Source organism: Lactuca saligna, chromosome 5, assembly GCF_052625555.1.
Source record: "Lactuca saligna cultivar CGN05327 chromosome 5, ASM5262555v1, whole genome shotgun sequence".
Taxonomy (NCBI): Eukaryota; Viridiplantae; Streptophyta; class Magnoliopsida; order Asterales; family Asteraceae; genus Lactuca; species Lactuca saligna.
In genome coordinates, this window is record NC_136421.1 from 273,782,393 (window position 1) to 273,802,221 (window position 19,829).

Consider the following 19,829-nt stretch of genomic DNA (forward strand, 5'->3'; position numbering starts at 1 on the left):
ACAACCACCAAGGTTTGAAAGTGAAGAATTTCCAAATTGTGTGTATCGTCTTGATAAAGTTATCTATGGTTTAAATCAGGAACCTAGAGCTTGGTATGACACATTGGCAAGTTTTCTCATATTAAAGGAAGGGCACGACTCGATTGCATCGCATCCATGGGAGATTTGTGCACATGATAACTTTTGATGATACTCTGATAAATGTTTTGAGTTAAATGGTTTATCTAAGTTTTTCATAAATTGTGAAATTGAATAATTACTTAATTTTTTTTTAAATGAAAATTTTGGTTTGAATTTTGGGGCATTACAAGTTGGTACAGAGTCTTGGTTTGAGGGATTCAGGTATACTCTTGGGTATGCCTGAACTTAAACTGAGGAATCGGTAAATTTTCTAAAACAAAATGATTTTCTAAAAAGGTTTTTAAAGTAAAAGGGTCTACGATGTGTGCAAACAACGAGCTCAAGTAAGTATTTCCCAAAATACCTATTCGTGTGTTATGATTGATGCTTGATATAAGTATATGAGAATTACATGTTATATTAGAGCTAAGGATCTGATCAGTGTTGCATGGTAAGATGCATGATTATGAGAGATGCCTTATGCATCTTGTGTGAGCTGGTAGTAATGCATGCTAGCAACTAGAGATCTTCGGGAGCTTCTAAGATAGGACTGCCTATTTATGCAATGCTTTAAATTCTAGATGCTCGAATGCTTTTTTCTTTGTGCTTTATAGGACTCAAATTGATGTAAGTTAATTATTGCATGAATATGCTAAGTTACATGATGAAAAAGTTAAATAATCTCAAAGTGATTGAGTTTGCCTTATTGCGCATCTCTTGTATGAGTCCAACCGTTCTAGGGCTGTGTATTTTAGTTGAATGATTGTTTAGGATTTGTTGCATGTAAATTATATTTGTGAAGTAATTAGTTGACATCGATAGGAGTCCTTTAGCAGTTGATGGCAAGGTGAGCAGGGAATCCTAGGAGAGCCTAGTAAACGTTTTAGTGTGAGTGTTGCACTATTTAGTAGATTTTGGAAGGTATCATTATGAGAAAGTGACTTAGAGGATTCGGGATGATTCTGAGGAAAGTTCGGATATGTGTGGAAGGTAGTATCGGGCTTATACTGTTCAAAGCATAGGATCCTTACTTGAATCAAGGAAAGTCCTGGAATTTCTAAGGAGTTGGTTTAGGGTGGGAACATGGTTTAGGACCATGAAACCATTGCAACATTTTGGTATTTATCGACCTTTTAGTTATGGTTGTCTGGGATGAAGGCGGGTCTGGTGATTGTTTGAGCATTAATAGCCATGTCAGTTTGGGATTGAATGGTGTGTGTATATATATATATATATATATATATATATATATATATATATATATATATATATATATATATATATATATATATATGACTATATGAGTAATTGATTTTAAGGTCTTGGGGACCTTAATTGAGGTATTGCCAGTATGAGTCGCAGAAGCTTGAGGATTGTAGCCTGAGGTTGAGTGATCGGCCGACAACTTATGATGTCATTTTCTATGACGAGGATTCTGTTCTTCCAGTTTTTTGTGTTGATGGAAAGAGAGAGAGAGAGAGAGAGAGAGAGAGAGAGAGAGAGCATATGATTTCAGAATTTGGAGGAATATCTAGTGGGGAAAACTAGATGGTTGTGGTATCTGGGACAAGGGTGGAAATGCACAAGAGGATTCTTGTGGTTTGATAGCCTCGAGATATTTATGGAAAAGAGACATTTTTGTAGGGATTATACAAGATGAGGACCACGAGTAACAATTACAACTTAGGTATTTTTCCTTTTAGCCCTTCATTTAAAAATCTTTTCAATTTGGTCCCTAGCCAAGTACATTGGGTGTACTCTAGGCGTACGTTGGGCGTATTGGCTCGATGGCTTGGTCGCAGATGCACCCACTTATACAGGGCGTATGTGGAGGTATGTTGGGTGTATAGTCACCAGGGGAAAACCCTAATTTTTACGGTTTGTTCCCTGTTTAAAAATCTTAAGTCACTCTTGGACCTTCTTATGACCCGAAACCATCCGTTTCTATTTATATGGGTGAAATTTGAGGGTTCACGTCGTGAACATGGATGGCTCACGTCCTGAGCTCGGCCTGGTCTCCTCCCGTAAACTTGACGACTCGTTGATAGGCTCTGGAACCCATCAGTCACAGGCTCACGTCGTGAGCTTCTGGCCCACTTCGTGAGCTGCCTGGCAGCCTCGAATTTTGTGTCTCGAACTTGTAAAATCCGTAACTTCCGCGTACGAGCTCCGTTTTCAACGTTCTTTATATGCACGCGTAGTTGAGAATATACTCTATAACTTTTATTTAGACTTCATCGGCTAATTTTGAATTTATTTTTAATTATTTATTTTTAACAGGCCGGGACACGAAAAGTCCGTTAAAAATCCACAACTTCTTCATCCGTTGTCCGCTTTCGTCAGACTTTTTACCGTTGTTCTACTATTGACGAGATCTTCGATTCTCATTTAGATTGTTTCAGCCAAAAATCCCTCGATCTCTATTTCAAGTTTTTAGTGGTCTACCGCTATCCCGAAACTTAGAAAAATCATAACTTCGTCATACAAAGTCGGATTTTGACGTTCTTTTTAAGCACGTTCACGGTTTAGTATAATCTATGACTTTTGTTTAGATACTCAAGGATAAAAATTATTTTATTGCAATTTCATTTTTTTTACGTTTGTCAGTGTTTTACCGGTTTTGGCACGAATTTTCGATTGGTCATAACTTCTTCGTTATAACTCAGATTTTAGTGTTCTTTATATTTCTGAAAACCTTGACACGATAACTATCATCTTAGGCAACCCAATAGAGACTTTTGAACATTTTATTTTTGATGCTAATTTCATTATATCAAAAGAAATTACAATTCTTGACTTTTTAGGTCATTACATTGACTCGAAATATCAGGTTGTCACAAGCTTTTAGACCCAGAATCATCTCCAACTCGGAAACCTATTTGAGGTATAAAGCTCTTAACTTGATGGTTCATTTTGCTAGATCTAATTGGGGCATTTTTTGTGCTTTTTATGGTCCTTTAAACCATGCTTGAGAATATGAGCTACTCCAGAAGCTAAGGATGCTAGATCTTAGCATTTTTGAGGTCCATTGTTCATACAAAAGCAATCTTGATGTGTTATATTGGACAATGCATGAGTTAGGGTTCTTATTATGGGTTTTATTGAGTATTGGGTACCATTAAGACATGCAAAGGGGTAAAGTTGTCAAGTTTACGTGTTAAGACATTATTTAGGATCATATTTGAGGAGTGGACTTAGTTTCTTAAACGATTAAGCACTTAATGGTATGTTAGGTTAGCTGTGGTGTACGATGGGCGTACCCAGCTTGTACACAGTATGTACTGGCCAAAGAGAGTGTACGCATGTCGTAAGTTTGAGTACGCTAGACGTACTCAGCAGCCGTGGAATTTTGTTGACTTTTGAGATTTAGGCCATATTTGGACTACTAAGGTTTTGGGATTTGTTGGGCCACTAGTTGTTCTGAATTTGGGTCATTGTTAGACATTGGGCCTGCTTGGATTTTGGCCCATAATGGGCTTTGGGCATCATTTAGGAATTTTGGCTATATTAGGCTTTTGGGTGTCATTGGGTGGGGCGTCGATTATGGTTTATGACCTAATTATTAATTAGGGTATTATTTGATGATATTTAGTGTGAATGTTTTCGCGATCAGCAATACGAACTTTATCTGGTTGTTTCAGTAGTTTGAGGTGAGTCTCCTCATAGTATGCTAGTTGTCACTGTACTTATGGGTCAAAGGAACCAATGTCGACCTAGTGGATTATGTTATAGTTTGCTAGTTGTTTTTATGACTCTTGCATTCCTTTTTATGTGTTTGTATGTATACCCGGCAGGGCCTAATGAGTGTGTTGGGCGGGGCCCATCACATGTTACTGATAGATCTGTTATGAGCGGGGCTCAAAACTGGGTGGTGCAGATGGTTGTAAGTCATGGCCCATTGTATGTTTGATGTTTATAGTATGGGGAATTTTAGGGAATTCACTTTATGGTTTTCAATTTATGTTTCAGGTACTTCCGAATCGAAAGGGAAGAGCTCGGGTGATCACATCGCACACACACCATGATTTTTGTCTTATATAACTTTGATGTATTGAGATGATTGATTGACTTACTCTAATTTTCATTTATGTTTTTTGTAAACATGTTTGTTCCATACATTGGATTGATTGACTTACTCATTAGATATGGGCTTGGCGTGTTTTAGGCCTCAAATTGGGCCATACATTGGATTTTGGTTCTTTGGGCCTTAATGGGCCATCAGAAGTCAGATAATTTGGGCCGAGAATATGTTTCGGCTTAGGGTAAGGCCCACTAGTGGGCTTGAGAAGTATACCTAGTATTGGGCCTTAGTTTTGGTTTGGACTAATTGTTATTTTGGTAATGATAGATCGGGGAGTCGAGAGATCAGCAGTTTGGGAATCTGCCAGATAGCAGCAAGAGGTTTATTCATAGGATTCTATAGTCAGCTTGTGAGGTGAGTTTTCTCCTGTAAGAACGGGTCTAAGGAACCAATGTCGGCTCGTTTTATGCATGTTAGTGAATACCGGATTTATATCCGATGTCGGGGTTAGCCCAATGTAGTTTATATGCTTCCGGATTACGGTCCGATGCCGGGCAAGGCCCGAGGAAGGTTTACATGTATGTTTCCGAACTACGGTTCGATGTCGGGTGGTACCCGATAAAGGAATGCATGTTTAGTTATACTTGTTGTCTTTGTGATACTTGTATGTACCTGTTAGGGAGGTGAGTATGGGTGGGGGCGTATCTAATCACTAGTTGAATGTGGACGGGGTTCCATATCTCATTATTAACATAGTAAGGGTAGGGACTTGAGACTAGTAGTTATAGTGTTGTGTTTGTATGTTATGTACTAGAATGATTATGATTATATGTTTGTATGTGTATAGCGGGTGGGGCCTAGTAGAAACAGATATATATATCGAGCGGGGCTCGATGCAAGGCAGGGCCTAATGCCGGATTCGTCTGATATCGGGCGGGGCCCGATGCATGTGGTTATATGATTATGTGTATGGTATGTGGTAGTTTGGGGAGACTCACGAAGCTCTGTGTTTACGGTTTTCAGTTTTGGTTTTAGGTACTTCTAGTAGCAGAGGAAAGAGCTCAGGATGACTGCATTGCACACACCATGATGATTTAGCCTGGGACGTTTACTCTGATGATTTGATATGACACTCTGATAATGTTTTAAAATACTTTGACTTATATATTGATAAAATGTTTTAATACTAACTAGTAAAAGAATATGTTAAGTTACATATTACGAGGACTAAATAATTTCATAAGGTTAGGTCTATCACTATTGCACAACTCTTGTTTGAGTCTAACCGTTGTAGGGTAGGACCTCTCAATCGAAGAATTATCTTGTCTTAGTGATATGTAATAGTTTTCGTGAGCTAGTTAGGGGGAGATAGAAAGGACTTCTTATGCAATTGATGGTGGAGAGTGATTGGCCTAGGATGAGATTAGCGCGTGAAGCAATAGTAGCAGAAGGGAATTGGTGGAGTCAAGGCAGTTCTTGAGGAAAGTACAGATAGATGTGGAAGGTAGTATGGGCCTGTGCTACTGAAAGCAGAGGATCCATACTCAAATCAAGGAAGGCTGATATGAAACTAGGAAACTTTTAGTGTATGTGTGTGTGATCCCTCGATAGTCATGAGTATTCTGATGGTTGTTATGATATGTTGCAGCATGGTGACGTTACGTGGCAGACCAGTGAGCAGTTCAGGTGTCGGTAAGGGATCGGGCTCGGGCTATGGAGCCGAGCAGGTGGATGAGCAGATGAGAGAGTTTATTTCAGCTAAGATTACGCACAGTATTTTAGACCAGACTCCTGTGATCTTTGGTACAGTCAAGAAGGGTATTATGAAGATTTTAGATGAGAGATTGGGTGCGATCCGCACCGAGATGGCGGCCATGATGGGGGCGCGCACACTGACATTCAGGGAGTTCATAGCCTATGGAGCTCCAGAATATCATGGGGCTAAGGACCCCATTGCTAGCAGCCGGTGGTTGGAAATTGTCGCCAAAACCTTCCGTTCTAGCTGGTTTCCCGAGGGGGACACAAGGTCCGACTCGCCTCCTGTCTTCTAAAGGATAGAGTGCATGATTGGTAGGAGGAGGTTGGACATGCTATTAGAGATGAGGCCGTGTTGGACGCGATGACATGGAGTAACTTCTTGGATAGATTCAAGGCCAAGTTTACACCAATTATTAAGGTGAAGCAGTTAGCACGGTAGTTCCAAGACCTCCAGCACACTATAGAGATAGTGGCGGAGATCACCGCCAAGTTCAGAGAAAGAGCCCTTCTTGTTCCGCAGTATGTTGCGGATGAGGAAATAAAGAAGGCTCGGTACCATGAGATACTAAGTAGCGACATTAGACAGCTCATGAGCCGGTCCAGCTGCAAGATGCTAGAGGATATGATCGCTCGATACAAGGAGAGTGAGCTTCACTTAGAGGCAAATAGGAAGAGGAACCAGACGAGGTGTAGACATCTACGGGATCGGGCAAGAGGCCCAAAACATCAGATTCTAAATCGAGAGGTTATCAGGACCGTAGCCGCTATGGCAAGTGTGGAAGGACAAACGAAGGTGCGTGTAGGAGCGGTAGTGGTGGTAATTCTGGTTGCTTCAAGTGTGGTCGGATCGGTCATTTTAGTAGGGATTGTACCGCTACCACCACACAGGGATCAGACTTGATTTGCTTCCATTGCAGTCTGTGGGGCCACAAGAAGGCCCAATTTCCGAGTTTTCTTGCAGCTGTACTGGTGATAGCACCTGCCCCTGCAACATTGAGGATCATAGATGGCTGTTAGGGCCAGAAAAAGGCGCCTGCGGCAAGGAGCAGGGCTTTCCAGTTGATTATAGAGGAGACACGAGCAACTTTCGATGTTGCAGGTGCGTATCTTTTGCTTTCCTATCAGTTTTTATTTATGATTTTATTGCTATTTTCTCGCATCCATATGAGTAGTTGTATCTTAGGATTATACTTCTTGTTTATGTTTGTATTATATGTCATATGCATCTCATGGTTCTTAGGGTACTAGTTTGGGGACGTCTCCGTATAAGATGGGTTTTCAGGATGTAGTAGTTGTAGCAAGTGTGATTGGTTAGTTTTTGGAACACTAACAGTGGTAAGCGTTGGTTGCCAGCATGATTGATCACTGGATGATACAAAGGATTGAGGATCTTTCCAGTCGGTTGTGCGGTCAGATGTTAGTTGAACCAAAGTGGGGGGGGAGAGTTTTCCAAGGGTTCAGGAACCAAAGAAAGTGTGGATTCAGAGTGGGTTAGCATTCTCGTTAGGAAGGAAGACATCCCAAGTGGCTAACTGGTTTAGGAACATATGGGTTGGAAGTTGGGAAACTTCCCTATATAGGATTCGCGTCTTTTGATGTTCGATAGTTGGCTTTGGGAAATTAGGTTGAGGAAATTTCCATCAAAACGCAATTTCAGTCAGGATGTTAGGTCGTGTGCATGACCAGCGTGGAAAGTGTTGTAAGACTGTGGGATAGATTTAGCATTCACTAGCAGCCAGACAGCGTATGAAATGTTGCAAGACTGCAGGATAGCCGCGACATTCATTAGCGGCTAGTTAGCGGAGTGTGGGTGGGGGCCTGTATCTCCTAGTCAGCGGAGTGTGGGCGAGGCTCATATCTCATAGTTAGTGTGATCAGAATAAGGAAAGGATAGGTAGGTAGGATTCAAGGTGAAGTGGTACATGCATAGCCCTAGACAGGTGAGACCTAGGAGAAAGGTCACTCCGTTGTGTGTTTTGGGTGAGACCTGTGGGCGAGGCCCGTTCGATCATAGCAAGGTAAGTGAAACCTGGCAGAGACCGAGGGGTCGAGATATAGGATCGAGGATTCCAGGATTTATAGAGCCAAGAGTGGCCATGTCGATAGAGCAATTTCGATAGCCTAAGTTTCATCAGAAGTCGGTGGGAGCGATTGAAGGGGTGTTCATTGGTTCAATAATCGGGTGGAATCTGATATTCCAGATAGTGGACAGATAAGTTTGGACCTGGAAGGTCCCGGTTCCTTCAAAAGGTAGATAAGAGACAACGTGATGTTTTGGCAGAAGTAATGATTATGAGGGTTCTTGTGTGTAGGGTATCTTGTGGATAGAAAGAGCGAAGACACTTACAGCCGAATTAAATAATCTCAGAGTAATTGATTTGACTCTATTGCGCAGCTATCGTTAGAGTCTAACCGTTGCACGGATGAATCTTATACTCGAAGGATTATCTGAGCCTTCAATCAAGTATAATTGTCCAAAAGATAGTTATGTGTGGGCAGTTTATTAGGGAGACAAATCAGCATGGGTTTGAAATATGAAAAAGCAGAAGTGATTTATTGAAAATGAAGTTCACTTACTTTAGGATGGAAGTTCGATTGAATTTCGGTTGTTTTGGGAAGAATGGATTACGCATAAAACCACCAGTTGTGTTCCTCATATCGTTAGTTGGATTCGGGTGTGAGTATGGAGCGATTTCGAGGACGAAATCCAATTTAAGTGTGGGAGAATTGTAACACCTAGTTTTGAAAGTACTCGGTTGTGACGTCAAAGGACAATGGTATAGACGTAAGGGGACGATTTTGTCTTTTATGGGGTCTCAGGTCTTATTCGGGAGGTTTTAGGTTTGGGGGAGTAGCTAGGAGCGTAGGGATTCCCGCAACCTTTTCGTGTATATAAAGTTTGTCAAAACCAGACTTAGAATGAAGGAGTTACGACACTTTGAAGTTATTGGCAATATTAGTCCCCAATGGAGAAAAGTCGCAAGAAGGTACCATGCATGCAAGGTGGCCAGCACGGAAATACACCCATCATAAGTTGGGGGCACGCCCATCATAGAGGAGTAAATGGATGCGGGTGTGGGAGGAGTACGCCCAGCATACAAGAAGTATGACCAGAGTTCCTAAACCCTACTTTTGGGGCTAAGCACTATATAAAGAACATAATGCCCTAGATATCAACCTCCTTCTCATTCTTAGACACCCACCACAAATCCCTAATCCTTCCTTGAGTGTTCTTGGAGTTAGAAGGTCGTTAAAGAGAATTTTGGTGTTGAGAAACCATTTTCCAAGCAAGTGAAGAGCAAAGCAAGGTGGTGGTTCAAAGGAGAAGCTGTAGATCCGAGATTGTTGTTCCATTTCATATAACCTTGAGTTATAAAGCCTTGAACTTTCCTCAAGTATGCTTAGCTCTAGTGTAGTGATGTTTTGTACCATTTTGGTCCCAAAAATAGAGCTTTATGGTTCAATTCTGATTCCTAGGCTTAGAGTTGCCACTCTCAGTGCCAAATGAGTCCCTAAGACAGAAAGTTGCCATCTTGGATGTGTTAATGGGTTCATGCATGAGTTAAGATAACTTTCATGGAAATAAAATACCATTTTTGGAGTTTGGACTTATTAGGGTCATGTAAACTTACCAAGTCAGTGACTTTATGGATTAAGACGTCGAAGAGGACTTGGATATGTGATTATAGCCTTTCGAATAGAGTATTAAGTGTTTAATGGGAAAAGTTACTTAACAGAGAAGTGTGTTGGGCGTACATGCAGGTACGCGCAACGTACTCACCATGCAGCTTGTACGCTTAGCGTACAAAGGAGTACGCCTCGCGTACTCATTAGATATGGGTTTGATGTGTTTTGAGCCTCAGATTGGGCCATACATTGGATTTTGGTTCTTCGGGCCTTAGTGGGCCATCAGAAGTCAGAGAATTCGGGCCGAGAATATGTTTCGGCTTAGGGTAAGGCCTATTAGAGGGATTGGGCTCAATTTAGCAAATTATGCCATTAGTGGGCCACTAGTGGGCTTGGGAAGTCTACCTAGTATTGGGCCTTTCATATTATGGTTTTTGGGCCTTAGTTTTGGACCAGTTTAGATAAGGGGTAAAATGGTCATTTTACCTTAAGGAGGATTGTTGGTTTGGACTAATTGTTATTTTGGTAATGGTAGCTCGGGGAGTCGAGAGATCAGCAGTTCGGGATCTGCCAGCTAGCAGCAAGAGGTTTATTCATAGGATTCTATAGTCAGCTTGTGAGGTGAGTTTTCTCCTGTAGGAACGGGTCTAAGGAACCAATGTCGGCTCGTTTTATGCATGTTAGTGAACACCGGATTTAGATCCGATGTCGGGGTTAGCCCGATGTAGTTTATATGCTTCCAGATTATGGTCTGATGTCGGGCGAGGTCGGAGGAAGGTTTATATGTATGTTTCTGAACTACGGTTCGATGCCAGGTGGTACCCAAGGAAGGAATACATGTTTAGATATATATATATATATATATATATATATATATATATATATATATATATATATAATTGTTGTCTTTGTGATAGTTGTATGTGCCATGTAGGGAGGTGGGTGTGGACAGAGGCCCGTATCTCATCACTAGCTGAGTTTGGATGGAGTTCCATATCTCATTATTAGTATAGTAGGGGCGGGGCCTTGAGACTAGCAGTTATAGTGTTGTGTTTGTCTGTTATGTACTAGCATGATTATGAATATATGTTTGTAGGTGTATAGCAGGCGAGGCCCATAGACAGGCAGGGCCTGGTAGAAACAGATATGTATACCGAGCGAGACTCGATGCCAATCGAGGCCTGATGTCGGATTCTTCCAATGTCAAGCGGGGCCCTATGTAGCGAGCTAGGCCCAATGCATGTGGTTATGCGATTATGGGTATGGTATGTGGTAGTTTGGGGAGACTCACTAAGCTTCGTGCTTACTGTTTTCAGTTTTGGTTTTAGGTACTTCTAGTAGCAGGGGAAAGAGCTTGGGATGACTGCATTGCACACAACACGATGATTTAGCATGGCACGTTTACTCTGATGATTTGATATGACACTCTGATAATGTTTTGAAATACTTTGACTTATATTTTGATGAAATGTTTTGATAACTGTGGTTTATTAAATGGTTTAAAACGAAATTCTTGGCCTAGAATTTTGGGATGTGTCATGTGGTGCATGTAATCAATCGAGCTCAAGTAAGTTTTCCCAAAATACCCATACATGTATATGTTATGCTTTGAATTGTGAATCTGTGAATTGCATGCTGGATTAGGGCTAAGGATCTACTCATGATTACATTATAGAGTGCTAAGAGAGATGCCTTTGTATTCCTGTTGTATGAGCTTTTAGACTTGCATGCTAGTACTGATTAGTCGGTGACAGGATGGCTTTTTAGGTAATACTTGATTTCTATTACTTGGTGCTTGAATATTTCTTAATTTGTGCTTTTTAGGAGTTCTCATTAACATTAACCAACTAGTAAGTGAATATGTTAGGTTACATATTATTAAGACTAGATAATTTTAAAAGGTTAGGTTTTAACTATATTGCGCAACTCTTGTTTGAGTCCAACCGTTGTAGCGTAAGACCTTTCATCCCAAGAATTATCTGGTGTCAATGATATGTAATTGTATTCATGAGCTAGTTAGAGGGTGTTAGGGGGAGTTCCTTCTGCAGCTAATGGCATAAGGTGGTGTGGTGTTTACCCCAGGAAAACCTAGGAGATGATTCGGTGTCGAGAGCCTTGTCTTGTTGAGGTTTATTTGGATTGGTAAAAGAGTGACTTAGAGGACTCGAGGCGATCCTTGAGGAACGTACGGATAGATCTGGAAGGTAGTTTGGGCTCGTACTAATGGAAGCATAGGATTCATACTTGAGTCAAGGAAAGTCACAATGATACCAGGGAGCTCGTAGAGTATGGGATTTTCTTCATGTTTGTTATGATGGTTTATATGGTTTATGTTTCATTATGGTGGTCACTCGAGGAGACTCTAGTGTAGATAGGGGTGCTGGTGTTGGTACTGGTGTCGGTGATGGTTCAGGTTCGGGCTCTAGGGTCGGGTTTATGGATGATCAGATGCGGTAGTTCATGTCAGAAGAGATCACCCGTAGTATTCTTGAGCAGACTCCTGTTATCTTTGGCACGGCCAAGGAGGGTATTCTGGAGATTCTGGATAAGCGATTAGGCGCTTTTCTTTCTGATATGGTGGTGATGATGGGAGCTCGCACTTTGACCTTCCATGAGTTTCGTGCATGTGGAGTCCCGAAGTTCTTTGGGAAGAAGGACCCAATTGCGAGTAAGCATTCGTTGGCAGACGTCGAGAACGCCTTCCGATCTATCCTTTGTCTTGAAGAGGCGACGGTCAGATTTGTGTCCTGTCTTTTGAAAGACAAAGCTCAAGACTAGTAGGAGGAGGTTGGACACACCTTGGGAGGCGAGGCTATTAATTCGATGACTTGGGAGGATTTGTGGCGAGGTTTCGGGTTGAGTTTTCACCTGTGATTGAGGTCCAATAGTTGGCAAGGGAGTTCAGGACCTTCACCAGACTACTGAGATGGTAACAGAGATCACTGCTATGTTTCGTGAGAGGGAGTTATTGGTTATGTAGTATGTGGCGGATGAGGAGATAAATAAGGTGAGATACCAAGAGATGTTGAGGAGCCATATCAGGAAGTTTGTGAGCCAATCCAGTTGCAAGAAATTGGAGGATATGATAACGCGACCCAAAGAGAGGGAGATTGACTTGGAGATGGAGAGGAAGAGGAAGTCGGGTCGGGTTCAGAGTTCAGAGGGTTCGCACAAGAGACTCAAGGTTTTTGACTCGAGATTGAGGGGCCAGCATGGTTGGGGACGTTGCGGCAAGTATGCTAAGACGCACGATGGGGATGCAGGGTGGGTGGTTATGGCTGCTTCAAGTGTGATAAGACAGATCATTTCAGCAGAGATTGCATTGTTGCTACCACCACCTAGGCATCTGATCTAATTTGTTTCCATTGCAATTAGAAGGGCCATAAGAAGGATAATTGCCCAAGTTTGAAAATAGGTGGACCAGTTGTAGCACCTGCTCCAACGACTTTGCAGATTACTGACAGCAAAAATGAATACAATCAATTTAGCTAATTTACAGGGATTATGATTTTTTAATCCCCATTATTCCCTCATTAGTATGTGATTCTATGGACAAAGGTGTATAATATCATTATGTATCTTTTTAATTTAATTTATTGATATAATAATCTTAAAGTTATGATGTTAGTTTTATGGTTCTATAAGTTAAGAGTGGTTCTACATTGATCTTTTATATATATATATATATATATATATATATATATATATATATATATATATATATATATATATATATATATATATATATATATATATAAAATGTAACGCCCGTGTTTCTGGGCTTGCCATTTTTAGCAATGTAATAGTCTAGATTAACCTTTATAACCCAATTTTGAAATAATAAGAATGTATTATTTGTGAATTATGTGTTTATTTTCTTAATTATTATAATTTAATGAATTAAGAATAAAATAAGCGTCAAAATTAAAGTGTGATATATGCCCGATATCTTTGCATGAAGATGTAGTGGTTGAAACAACGATTCCGGAGATATAATGAATGCCGAAATCCGAGTTATAACAAAGAAGTTATGACATTTCGAAGTTTCGTGACAAAACCGGTGTGGCACAGCGTGACGTAAATAGTGAATTTACGAAGGAGTGATATTTAGCCTTAGTAATCAACACGAAAGATGTAGATAATGTTAAACCGAGAGTGTGCATAAAAAGAACACCTAAATCTGACTTCGTATGAGGAAGTTATGATTTTTCGAAGTTTCAGCTTAGCAGTAGACAACCTAAAAGTTCGAATTAAGATCGAGCGAGTTTTAGCCGAAACTTTCTAAACGAGAATCAACGATCTCGTTGATAGTAGTGCATTGGTGAAATGACAAACAAAAACGGACGTTAGACGAAGAAGTTATGAATTTCTAACGAAGTTTTTCTGTCTCGGCCTACTAAAAATAAATAATAAAAAATAAAGTCAAAATTAGCCGACGGAGTCTAAACGAAAATTGTAGAGCATAAGCTCACCTATGTGTGGATATAAAGAACGTCGAAAACGGAGCTCATATGCGAAAGTTATGAATTTTTGAAGATCGTGACACACATACCAAAGCTTATCCGAAGTGTACGCCCAGCGTAACCAAAATTACGCCCAACGTACTGAGTACGCCCAGCGTAATTCTAGACCCAGCAGCCTATAAATAGAATGCGAGAGCTGCCGATTTCTCTTGTTCAAACTCTTTATTCTCTCTAGTTTTTGCCTCGATTTGCGTGTCAATTATATCCCAAAGCTCCGGTATCATTCCCGGGCCTCGAAGCAAGTTCCGAAGCCCCGAGGATCCCGAGAAGTGAGATTCCCGAGCCGAAGCCCTGCCCGCGAGGAGCCCGTTTTTTTGTGAAGATCTTCCAGATCTACTGAAGAATACTACTTCTGCAAGTCGTAGTGATGTCCAATCATCTTCTGATCAAGTGAGTGTATAGTGCCTTTCAATACACGATATTATACAAGTAATCGTTGAATGTATTTAAGAATACGGGTTGTGTGAGGGTATTATTATTACCTTCTAACACATAGACTTATATGACTCTCCTTGAAATTTCTTGTTATAGTGCCTTATAATACACGATATTATACAAGTAATCGTTGAATGTATTTAAGAATACGGGTTGTGTGAGGGTATTATTATTACCTTCTAACACATAGACTTATATGACTCTCCTTGAAATTTCTTGTTATGTGTTTACGTGTTACTTGCTATTTGGATGGAGTATTGAAAGAGCATGCTATACAGTTTTTCTTTTAAAAATTATGTATAAAACATGTATATTTTTATCTACTAATATGTTGGGTAGAACATGGGTAGACAGTTGGTGTGCAATGAAATGAATTGATGAGAGGCCTCGTTGTTGGTGTTATTCTAGTCATTCAGCAAAGTATGGATGACGACCACGGACTATTCTAAACAGTCCTGTGGAACGCTAGCAGACTCATAACCTGTAGGTTTTGTGAACGATGTGTTCACCGGTGTACTCTATCCCCCACATGGTTGCTTTTAGGACATTTATTGTTGAGGAAGCCCCTCTGCAGTAATGTTTGTCTCGATGAAAATCCTAAATTAGGTTCCTTATAATAGATGTTGTTTTTAGGGACGTAAAGTGAGAATAACGGGAATGAGTAATCGGGTTATTATTGATTGTTGAAATTAAATATAATTATTTATTGTGGGTTGAAAACCCTATATGCTCACCAGGCCCTCAAGCCTGACCCACTCAGTTTATTTGTATTACAGGAAGTAGCGCAAGGGCATAAGATGGATAAATCATCAGGTTGTTTTGTTTACAAGTCTGTATATGTATATATTTGTTGAATGACTTGTAATGTTATCGTTTATGCTTTATGGTCTGTATCGGAACATAACATCCCAATTTTTTATTATGAAATGAAATTATATTTCTTTATGAAATGTTTTGATAAAAATCTATTTTTTCATGTTTTGTTTTTTGGAACAAATTTCGCATCTCTTTTAAAATCAAAATGATTTACTCTGAAAATGTTTAAAAAACATAAATGAAACCGGTCTTTTCTGGCCAAGATTTTGGGGATGTCATATATATATATATATATATATATATATATATATATATATATATATATATATATATATATATATATATATATATATATATATATTGAATTGGTTGACATGGTACTATTAACCAAACATATTGGTTACGGATATTTTTGTTTCGGTTAGTATGTTGCTACATTGACAAATCTAGGGCAAAAAAATCATGTGGTTCCCTAATTAAGTTAAACCGATAAAAAATAACAACACTTGTGGGTGGGTCAGTTCGAGTACCTTAAAAAAAACCAAACCAACCAGTTTTGCTGGTTAAAACTGATCAAGCACCAATGATTTAAAGTTTTTTTTAAAAAAAGTCGATTGAAATATAATTGAAAGACCGTACAATTCAATGAAAAACTAGTTGAATGTTAATCTATTTTATTGTTTGATAAAAACTATATCTAGATTTTTGAAAATTAAAGAATCTAGAGGAGTTGAGGCTTAAGCTTCTTTTTATTATAGCAATTTATTTATTTATTGATATTTTGAGAGTGTCGATTAATAATAACTTTTTATCATGAAATCCATAATTTAAAATAACAAATTGCCCTGATCAACTTATCTTTTTCTCGATTTGAAATGGTTTTTTAAAACATTTTTTAAAAATAAAAATTCAAAATATGTCTTCTACTTTTTGTAATGTGGATTATAGTTTTTTTTTTTGCTATATATAAAATTAAAATTTTAAGTAGGTCGTAAGACTTACCTTTAGCCTTAATAGATTCGTTTATATATATTAGTTGGTTTTCCGTGTATAAGATTATAATTTTTATCTTCATAATTTTCGACACTCACAATCATAAACTCATCCTATTTTTAAATATCATTTTTGTTGTGCGTAAGAATTAAATTTTAGATCCGCTTAATTTGTCATATAAGTTTTGATTTTTTGAAATTAATCGTCCTCTGTTACGTTATAAGTTTTATTTTGTGTCAAATTTTGATAAAAATCCAAAATATATGATTTATTGTAACAGAACCTTGAAAAAGGACAAAAAAGAAGGGGGAGAATAAACCTGGTAAACGAACGGAAGAACTGAAATGGGATTCACGAGATTTCCTGATGAAGCGTCACACCATCCATCTCTACCAACAGATTATCGTGGAAATCGGCCATCTTTCATCTACATTTATCATTTAACCCCGCATTTCATCAGCCCTTGTTTTACTTCATTCCAATTTCAAATTACACCAATCAACTTCCACAATCCAATTTACAAGGTAAAATTTTCTCTTCTATTCATGAAACATCATCTCATTTTTGTTCAATTCCTGTTCCTTCATTGCATGAGTGCTTCCTATGGTTCGTTCGCACATCTTTCTTATCATTTGTGCGGATTACCGTTGGATCTTTGTGTTTTTGTTCTCAAAAACGAATACGTCGACCTAATTTTTCATCATCCGTGAACTCATCGGCATTTAAATCGATTATATTTTGTTTTTTCCTTTATCAGCGTTTGTAGCTGAGTCGATCTCCATCATTTAATCAGTACTATGTAGAGATAATTAACATGGATCCTTTGAAATAGATGATAACCGCATATCGATTTATCTCCTGTGTTTTGTGCTTAATGATAAAAGTTATTTTTCCAAAACGTTTGATTGGATAGTCAAGAAGCATGTAATTTGTAACATATGGATCCTTTGTCATAGACGATAACCTTCATATCAATTGATCTCTTGTATTTTTGTGCTTAACGACAAAAGTCATTTTCAGAAGTTGAATTGAATAGTAATTAAGTAGCTAGCATGTGATCTGTAGATGAAAGTTTTTGATCTCCATTGTTTTGCACTTCCTGTTTTTCAATCTAATGATGAACATACACATTTATGCATGTATGTATGTAATTATTCTCCTGCATGCGTGAATGTAGTTGCTAGAAGATGGCAGACGGTGAAGATATCCAGCCTCTTGTCTGCGACAATGGAACTGGAATGGTTAAGGTATAAAATTTACTTTGTTATTTGTTATTCCATTTCGCGATTCCATTCCATTCTTTCACGATTCCATTCCATTGTTTGTATGTAAAGGCTGGATTCGCTGGAGATGATGCCCCAAGAGCAGTTTTCCCTAGCATTGTTGGTCGTCCACGTCACACAGGAGTGATGGTTGGCATGGGTCAAAAGGATGCTTACGTAGGAGACGAAGCTCAATCAAAAAGAGGTATTCTTACTTTGAAATACCCAATCGAGCATGGTATTGTCAATAACTGGGATGACATGGAAAAGATCTGGCATCACACTTTCTACAATGAACTCCGTGTCGCTCCCGAAGAACACCCCGTTCTCCTTACAGAAGCTCCTCTTAATCCAAAAGCCAATCGTGAAAAGATGACACAAATCATGTTCGAAACCTTCAATTCCCCTGCTATGTATGTCGCAATTCAAGCTGTTCTCTCATTGTATGCTAGTGGTCGTACAACTGGTAACTTTCTGTTGTTTCTCTCTTTCCCTCTCTATCTCTCTCCTAGGGTTCCGGTGATCGGTTAACGTCAATTCGCCGGTTTATTTTGCAGGTATTGTGTTGGACTCCGGTGATGGTGTGAGTCATACTGTCCCGATCTACGAAGGTTACGCACTCCCACACGCCATCCTCCGTTTGGATCTCGCCGGACGTGACCTCACCGACGCCCTGATGAAAATTCTGACTGAAAGAGGTTACTCGTTCACCACGTCTGCTGAACGAGAAATTGTGAGAGACATGAAAGAGAAATTGGCATATATCGCGCTTGATTTTGAACAGGAACTGGAGACTTCCAAAACTAGCTCTTCAGTTGAAAAGAGCTTCGAGCTGCCCGACGGGCAGGTGATCACTATTGGGGCAGAGCGGTTCAGGTGCCCGGAAGTCCTTTTCCAGCCATCGATGATCGGGATGGAAGCTGCGGGTATTCATGAGACGACTTATAACTCTATAATGAAGTGTGACGTGGATATTAGGAAGGATTTGTATGGAAACATCGTACTTAGTGGTGGTACTACTATGTTCCCGGGCATTGCTGACCGAATGAGTAAGGAAATTACTGCCCTTGCCCCTAGCAGCATGAAGATTAAGGTCGTAGCTCCACCCGAAAGGAAATACAGTGTCTGGATCGGAGGCTCCATTTTGGCATCTCTCAGCACCTTCCAGCAGGTCAGTTCTAATATTATATTACGGGTCGGGTCGGTCAGTGTACCGATTTTCTGAATAAATAATAATTTTATTTTTTATTATTGCAGATGTGGATTGCGAAGGCTGAGTACGATGAATCTGGACCCTCTATTGTCCACAGGAAATGTTTCTAATTGCAAGAAGAAAAAGAAGAAAAATAGTTATTTTTTTAATTGTGCCTTTTGGGGTTCGGAAATTCTATTTTCTTATTTTGTCTACGGATAAGATTTTCATCAAGATTACGGGCTTCGGCAGGCAGGTTTATGCTACAATTTTTTTCGTGTTCTTTTACAATTGACTTCAATTGTTGAAATAGTTATTGCCAAGCATAAATTGATATCAATATATGCCGTATTTTGTTTTTGTGATTTTATTTGCTTTTTGGTTTTGACTGCTGTAAGAGATGTTTCTATGAATGAATTGAATTCCTTATAGCATTATTGGTTTTGGTTTACATTTCAACTATGGGTTTTAACAGAGGTTCTTCTCATTGGATGGGAAAAAATGATTCATTTTTGTATCATTATAGTTGGTGTTTTGTTATAAAGACTAAAGTTAAATTTTTATGCAGCTAAGTTTAACTTTTTCTTGGTTTATATCACAAACTATGCAAGGTTGATGCAACCCTTGTTATGCAACAATGTTTTTTCATTTAACAAATTTATGCAACAATATTATAATTTTTTTTACACGTTATCCATTTTTTTAAATCATTTTTTGTGGTTGATATAAATTATGCAATTAGGCTAAAACCGGTTAAACACCGGTTAAACATGCTATTGCACAAACAATCATTAACACTGGTTAATCATTTTAGGCTATGTTTAAGCATACTAGCTGAAAAACTAGTTGTTATCTGAAAAATTAATTGATAAGTAAAAAAATAATTGTTAAAAAAAACTGTTTGATAGCTGAAAAATCAACTAATAAAAAATAAAAAATGACGTTTGATAAAACTAGCTGAAAAGTATGAAATGATATAGAAGGATATTTAAAAGAATGTGTTTTTTATAATTAATTAATTGATATATTAAAAAAAAAATAGTCTAAGTAGTTTTTAAAAAGCTAGCTTATAAGCTATTTTT

General features: G+C 38.9%; 1 protein-coding gene across 1 annotated transcript; it reads left to right on the plus strand.

Annotated features, from left to right (window-relative positions):
* The first annotated feature begins 16,663 nt into the window (after positions 1–16,663).
* LOC145047878 (actin-like) lies at positions 16,664–19,112 on the plus strand. Its single transcript, XM_078996236.1, has 5 exons — positions 16,664–16,817; positions 17,471–17,540; positions 17,628–18,021; positions 18,113–18,726; positions 18,813–19,112. The coding sequence occupies exons 2-5, from the start codon at positions 17,481–17,483 to the stop codon at positions 18,876–18,878; spliced, it is 1,134 nt and encodes a 377-aa protein (XP_078852362.1). The 5' UTR covers positions 16,664–16,817; positions 17,471–17,480; the 3' UTR covers positions 18,879–19,112.
* Positions 19,113–19,829: the final 717 nt, after the last annotated feature.

Excerpts from the sequence above, each read along its gene's own strand:
- LOC145047878 (XM_078996236.1), top strand. The coding sequence starts at position 17,481 with ATGGCAGACGGTGAAGATATCCAGCCTCTTGTCTGCGACAATGGAACT. Across the intron at positions 18,022-18,112 it reads TGCTAGTGGTCGTACAACTG|GTATTGTGTTGGACTCCGGT; the intron begins GTAACTTTCTGT and ends TTTATTTTGCAG. Across the intron at positions 18,727-18,812 it reads CTCTCAGCACCTTCCAGCAG|ATGTGGATTGCGAAGGCTGA; the intron begins GTCAGTTCTAAT and ends TTATTATTGCAG.